The sequence below is a fragment of the Myiozetetes cayanensis genome, unplaced genomic scaffold (genome assembly GCF_022539395.1).
Source record: "Myiozetetes cayanensis isolate MyiCay16 unplaced genomic scaffold, myiCay2020 scf5-8, whole genome shotgun sequence".
NCBI lineage: Eukaryota > Metazoa > Chordata > Aves > Passeriformes > Tyrannidae > Myiozetetes > Myiozetetes cayanensis.
This window is the reverse complement of record NW_026087742.1, coordinates 45,327,899-45,334,999: the sequence shown is the minus strand read 5'-3', so window position 1 is coordinate 45,334,999 and position 7,101 is coordinate 45,327,899. Positions and strand designations below refer to the sequence as shown.

Sequence of the window (7,101 nt, the reverse complement as noted above, 5' to 3'; positions counted from 1 at the left end):
TCTTTGTTGGATCTGCATGTTTATGACTCAAATAAGAAAGATCCAATTTCCTATCCATGCCCTGTTGGCTCCCAGCCATCTACCTGCCTACACAGTGCAGTGCCAGCATCACCAGCAGCAGGAGGGAGCAAACACCAGGAAAGCAGAGTGACCTTGTCCCAGGCTTGCATTATGTCTCCTGGCACAACAGGGGTTTGGTTTTGGTCTCACTTACGAGGATGGAGTTTGCTCAAGCAAGAAGGGTCCCCATGCAGGGGGTGAGGGGAGCAGCAGGGTCTCTTACTGAGTTGTACACTCAAAATGCTCAGCTGGTAACTGTGAGTCCTACTGAAACCAAAATCCTCAGAAAATGCTATTTGCTGCATTTGGTATTATTTAGAAATGGGGAACCTGATGGGGCCATGGGCTCTGGCCCATCCTGCTCCTGCTGCTGTTCCTCAGCCACCCTGTAGCCACTGAGACATGAGGGGTCCCCATCTCACCTGATGCTCAGCTGCCATCTCCCTGCTCCCCTTCTCTACAAACACCCACCCTCACATATGTCCCACTGCAGCACCGTGTTCAGCCATGTAAGTAAGTGGATGGGTTTACTGTTACTCTTTAAAAATACAGCAAAAAATTGAAACTTTGCTTTTTGCCAGAGTCTGGAGGAGTGGGTTGGTCAGATGTGCTTTTGTAGACAGAAGAAAGTAAATTATTAACTAACTGAAGAAAAAAAGAGCCTATGACAAAGCAAACAAAACTTAAGTCACACCGTATTTATTAAGAAACAAAGGAAGCTTTTTTCTTCATTTGTAAGAAACACTTTAAAGCAAGTGCTCTTTCAGTGATTTAAAAGCTATATTAAATGGTAACATTGGTTTTACATTATTGTACATGACATAAAAAAAATCACCACATCTCACAAAATTCCTTCTATTACAACTCAGGCTTCTCTGCCTTCAGTTGTAAATTAATTTCTACAGGCTTAAATTTAACTTATTATTTTTCTTCTTTTTTCTTTTTTTTTTTTTAAACAAGTAAACAATATACAAAGATTCACCTGAATTTCATAGGTCAGAGGAGGTGTCCTTGCCAGGGCCTGTGCAAGGCAGGCAGTGTATGCACTGGTGGCAGGGAGAGCTGATTTGGTTCACAGCTGGGAAACCTCACGACCACAGGGATGAGCTGCTTGTCTGGTCACGCAGGAACAGGCCAGGTCTCACCTGGAGCCAAGCGCCTCCAGCTCCTTCTGAAGCCACGGGCAGCTGCCAGCTCAGCTTGGGAAGGCCAGAGTGATCACGCTACAATGTACTCCCTTTCAAAATCCCCACGAGACCACACAGCAGGGTGGGTCCTTCAGAAGCTTGGCAGCACCCAGCTCTGCTGCAACCACTGCCTTGGAGGTCCCCAGGCACCAAGCTGTGCAGACAGAGCAGGGAGGGCACTGGCGCCTCCAGCAGCCAGGCACTGCCTTCCCAAAGACGCCCAGCCTGGCTGGAGGGGATGCCAGGTCCCATACACCGATCTTTCTGTCCAGGTCCTGCACACTGACTGGGCGATCGCAGCCAGGAACAACAGATCTGGGATAAATTACCTATTCATTTCCCCCTGTCAGTGGCCAAACCATTTCTGCCCACTGCAGACTGCCTGTGTGTGGCATATTTATGAGTAAACCACTGGATTTGGCAATGTGTCTGCACCTTATGTGTCATTTAAAAACAGACATACAAAAAATAGCAGTATCACAGTTATTGCTACATATTGATACAGTATCAGACAATAAGAAACCTTTTATAATCTCTGGTCTGGTTACAGTAATTGCCTGTTCTTTTGTATAGAGCCTCAGTCTTCTGTTGCAGTTTTGGCTGAAGAACAAATGGATGGAAATGCAGAGACTGTGCTTTTTTTTAAGAGACAAAACCAGCCTTAGTTTGCTACATCTGGGTTGATATATTACAATTAGCATGATCTGATTATTCCCAGCATGCTGTAGCCTTTCCATCTGGAGAGGTGTTTTCTCCAGATGAAGCAAAGCAAGACGGAGCCAGCAGCTCCAGTGTGAAGTGTCTCCCCTGTCCACACCTCACCACCTCCCTGATCCCCATGGCACCACAAGCACCCTAGTCCTTTGGTTGGGCCTTTGTCCTTATTTTTAAATACAGCTGTGCCTTCCTAGTCCCCTGCCCCACAGGTAGGTAAAGAAGAAAAGAGGATGGGTTTCAAACCTGCACCAGCCCTCCCATGTCCCAGCCAGGGCAGTTCTCTGTGAGACTCCCCCACTCCCACGTGGGAGGGCAGGGGACTCAAAATGGGCTGGTAGAGGAACCAGACAAACTCTGTTGTCCTACAGGCAGACTCAGCTGCAAGCAGGGTTTGGGGCTGACAACTTCACGTGTATTCCTGCGGGTTTAATGTTACATGAGAAGTGAGGTTAAACCAGGCGTGTTTGGAATCACAGTACGACCTTTCTCTGCAAAGGCAGTTTCAGCTCAGACACTGCCAGCTGTACCAAAGCTTTGCTGAGTATCACAAAGAGCAAGCACCTCGTACCCTGTTTTTAGTAAAACGTTCACAAAGATGGTCTGTGCAAACCACACTACTGGGTCCTGATCTTGAGATAAAACCAAATCAAGAAGGGTTTCAAGTGCACTGGAAGAAGAGCCAAATAATTCACTCTACTAATTCCTACATAAATACCAGGGACAAGGGAAATTGGTCTTCGCAAGACCAAGCCTCTTGTGGCATTTCATCCCAAACCAGGTGTGTATAAGAAGTTGTGGAGGCTGGTACCAGCACCCTGTGCACAGAGATTGATTGCACTGTTTGGCTCTTGGTTGTGATTGTCTGTAAAGCATCAGGAAATGTCATTAAGGAGCTGGGAGAGGAGAAGAGAGGTTTCTTAAGTACTGCGGTCTTGTACAGCGTAACAAAACTCTTTCTACGAATTAATTAGGCAAATACTTCTGACCATATCATACCTGAAGGGCACTTAACGGCTCCGACATTTATCTCTCAAGTACAGTAATGTGAAATACATATGCATTTTCAGCGTAATCCGCCGCTGCCGTAAATCACGCACTGGAATGAGAGCGTATCTGGCAACGCTAATTCCGAGATATCATCCTTACAGTTTCTGGCAACAGACCCCGTTGAAAATAAATGGTTTATAAACACTGTCTGACATGCATGAGCCTTTCAAAATTATTTACAAGTGACGTTCTGGGAGCTTCATTCCAAGGAAGTATTTCTCCTCCGTTCAGTTTGGATATTAAAATCTGCTGGGCGGGGAGGGGGAGGAAGGCATCAGCGCTACACAGTCACAGCTGGGTACATCTTCTGTTCACTGTTGGTGTGTGGGTAGGGTGACTGGATCTGCCTGTAGCCGCTCTGCAAACCATCCAGGAAGGGGGGCACCGGGGTCAGCGGCATCGAGTCATGCTGCACGGCGTAGCCCACGTACTGGGGGTGCAGGTACTGCCCCTGGTGCGGCACGATCTGGGTGGCCTGCTGGCAGTTCAGCACTGAGAAGTTCGTCGGCATGTTGACATAGACATTATTCATGGTCCCTTCGGGCAAACAGCAGTTGGTCTGGGACCTGGTCGGTGGGGCTCTGGCCCCCGAGTTGGCGCTGGAGCTGGAGCTGGCAGCCGTGCTCGACTGGCGAGAGGAGGAGCCCCGGGAGGTGCTGGCACTTGGGATCATGGGGATCGTCTCCATCAGGCGGGTGCCCCCAGGGGCTCGACTCTGCTGGGGCTCCTGCTTGGGCCGCAGGCATCTGCAGCAGCAAGCTGCCACCAGTGATCCCAGGATGATGAAGGCGACAAATACAGATCCAACGATAAGGAATGGCACGTAGATGGGCACTGCAATAGCAAGGAAAACATTGTCACTGGGGCCAAGGACAAACCTCAGCAGCTCCAGCAGGAGTCCCCCCTTATCCAAGTGGAGCCCACTCCTCCCAGCACAGGTCAGTGCAGGGCAAGCACTGACAGCTGTGTGTGTGCAGCCAACCATTTTACACTGGAATGACAAAAAGGGCTGCCTAAACCAACAGCTTAAGTTTCCAAAAGCATCTTTTTAAAGTTATTAGCAGGAATGAAAGCCCACAGCTCAACACCTTGAGGGAGGAGAGCTCACTTCTGATGATGGTGGTGTAGTCCACATTAACCACTGCTCTACCTTTCATCAGATTGCATCTCCAGTATGCCCTACTAGAAGAATCAGGCAAGATATCGCTAGGTTTGGACAGTGCCTTAGGGAGATAGATACTTTGGGGGCAGGATCCCTGCTGAGGGCTCAGGAGCATAGGGCAGTCAAACACCAGTGCTGCATCACATCCCTCCCCATCACCAGCCCACTCTGGCTTGTTGTCAGCCCACCCCCACGCCGGGGAAGGGAGGCAGCCACACAGTGACCATACAGCAGTCACAGGGCCTCTGACACCCCACAGACCTGGGGATGAGTGTCCACTTGCTCTGCACTTCAGACCTGGCTTTAGGGAGAAACTACAGAGCAGGCAATGAGGAGACTGCACCATGCTCCAAAGCTTCACATCCAGCAGAGGAACAGCATCATTCCTTGTGAGGCTTAATGAGGGGACATCAGGGCAGGACGAGTGAGGGTGGGCAAGGGGTGGGAGCAGAAAGTATGAGCGATGCTTTATAGGTGGGGTCAGGAGCCACTAAGCATGGCAAACACCATCCCTGGAAGGACCTGGGCTCCAGGTACTTATCCACCACTCCCAAGAAAAAGAGCTGTTTTCTCTGCCTCAATAAGAAATGTGCATGGATATATCCAGAAATAATGAAGGAGAGGTGCATCTCTTCAGTGCTTGTGAATGCTCCCAACAACGTGCCTAGACTTCATCATTTCCTCCAAAACACAGCAGCCCTAAGACTCTGGCAGAGCTGTGGACCCCTGCTTGACCCTGTCTGACCCTACTGAGGCAGCCACTGCTAATGACATGCAAGTTAATAGTGCCTGTGCAGGGTGACGGCTCCCAAACCTGCTGAGCAGTAAATACCAATTAAAAAAAATGTTTTGTTCTCAGAACTGCAAAGAAGGTTTATCTATCTGCTCAGGTCAGAACACCTCCTTGCACAGCTGATTATATGGAGCAAGTTATAACCAAAAGGACACAATTCTTCCATCATTTTAGCACTTTTAAACAAAAGGCTGCAAAACATCATCTCCACTTCTGTGCTTGATGCTGCAGCGGCTCTTAAGCAGGTGCAAGCACTTGCTACAGACAGTAACACGCAAGTTTTCCAAGAGTAAATCTGTCCTAATTATAACATCACTGCAGGCTACTTCTCGTGAGCTCAGTGTGCATGAATGGCAGCAAGTGTGCTGGGGAGCCACCGGGGCTTTTTTAAACAGTAGTAGAAAGACTTGAGTTTATCCTTGAAATTCAATCTTGTAAAGCCAATCCTAAGTGGGGATACCTGAGCTGGAAGAACATACACAATTACAGTGGGGACCAGCCAGAGTCCTTTTGAAATATCCTGTTACTTTTTCTCTTTTGCTCATACGGGTTTTCTCACTTTTTCCTTCTCTTTTGAATGGGGAGCACGACCGGGGCTGAGGGGCCCGTTCGAAGTGGCGGCAGAGCTGCGCCAGGCCGGTACTGCGGGGAGCGGTGTCACCTGCTCTAACGGAGACGTGGCTGGGATTTCCAATAATAAGGGCGGAGAAAGGCAAGCCTTCAGCTCGGGCACTTCTCCCCGTTACAGCCGCCGCCGGGCCCGGCCAGCCCCACCTCCGTCCGTCCTGACCCACGACTCGACGGAGGAGGGAACCGCCGACAACGGGGTGGGGGAAGGGGCGGGTAAGAAGTTCAACGCAAACCCGCGCGGAGCCGCCGAGCCGGAGAGACCCGCGGTGCCACCCTCGGCGGGGCCGCCTCACCTGCCGCGCCGTCGGAGCCGTCCTTGCCGGGCCGGCCCGGCTCGCCGCCGCCCTGCCGCCGGTCGTTGTCGCAGGCGCCCTGGTCGAGCCGCGCCTCGGCGCTGGAGCAGCAGTACCGGAGGGCGCAGCTGCCGCAGCAGATGGTGGCGTCGCCGCCGTCGAAGCGCTCGGGGCACTGGAAGCCGTCCCGCCAGCCGCCCTGCCCGTCCAGCCAGCCGTGGCAGTACTCGCCGCTGGCCGCGGCCCCCGCCGGCAGCAGCCAGCCCAGCGCCGCCAGCAGCAGCCAGCCCCGCATGGCGCCGCCGGGGGGGCGGCCGCGACGTCAGAGCCCCCCCGCGCCGGGGCAGCGCCGCCCGGCCCCTCGGGGCAGGCAGCAGCCGCGCTGCGGGCAGTGTGGCCGCGGGTCCCGCCGCCGGCGCCGCCACATGCCCGGGGCCGGCCCGCGGGGTGCGGAGCGGCTTGCCGGGACGCACCGCCCGAGCGGCACCGGCGGGGCGGGGGGCGCCGCTACTCGGCTCTCGATCGCCGCCGCCGCGCCGCGCCGGCCCGGCCCGCGCCCTCCTCCGCGCCCATGGGCGAAGGCCGACGGAGCGGAGCGGGGCGGGCGCTGAGGAGCCGCCGGAGCCGCCGGAGCCGCCTCCCGGTGCGCCCCGTCCGGCGCCGCACCCGGTCCGCCACTGCGCGCGGGGGGCGCCGCACCCGCTCTTATAGGCGGCGGGGGCTGCCCAGCGCGCATGCGCCCGCCCCGCCCCTGCCCGACGGGGAGGGGGAGAGGGAATGAGGGAGAAGGGGAAGGGGTCGAGGGGGACGGGGAAAAGGGGAGCGGAGCGGCACCAGAGGCCAGCCCAGGGGTCGCACTGCCGCTCCCCCAAGACCCCTGGTGGGTGTCCCAGACAGGCGTCCTCCCCATCGCCCCTCCGGGTGCTATGACCGAAGGAACCCCCCCCCGCCCCAAAAAGGCGGCCGCCCGTATTTTTGCCTCACGACTTCTTAAAAGTCAGCGGCAAACCAAGGATGTACCTTCAAACACGGCCGAGGTGTCAACAAAATTTGTATTTTCTCCTTCTCTCTGAGACGGGTCCTCCTGGCACCGACCGTAGCTTTCACTTAAACTGTGTTATGTCAAGTAAAAAAAATACTTATTTTAATAAACAGGGCAGCTCTGATAAGGGGCACCGGTTTTAAATCCTGCTGGTCACTGCAAGGAATGTC

At 53.8% G+C, this 7,101-nt stretch overlaps 1 protein-coding gene across 1 annotated transcript; it reads right to left on the bottom strand.

The window, feature by feature from the left end:
- Positions 1-748: 748 nt before the first annotated feature.
- On the bottom strand, positions 749-6,184 carry SHISA2 (shisa family member 2). The gene is made up of 2 exons (XM_050334140.1): positions 5,890-6,184; positions 749-3,845 (listed from the first exon to the last, which is right to left on the bottom strand). The coding sequence occupies exons 1-2, from the start codon at positions 6,182-6,184 to the stop codon at positions 3,292-3,294; spliced, it is 849 nt and encodes a 282-aa protein (XP_050190097.1). The 3' UTR covers positions 749-3,291.
- Positions 6,185-7,101: the final 917 nt, after the last annotated feature.

Excerpts from the sequence above, each read along its gene's own strand:
- SHISA2 (XM_050334140.1), bottom strand. The coding sequence starts at position 6,184 with ATGCGGGGCTGGCTGCTGCTGGCGGCGCTGGGCTGGCTGCTGCCGGCG. Across the intron at positions 3,846-5,889 it reads CGGCTCCGACGGCGCGGCAG|TGCCCATCTACGTGCCATTC; the intron begins GTGAGGCGGCCC and ends TTGCTATTGCAG.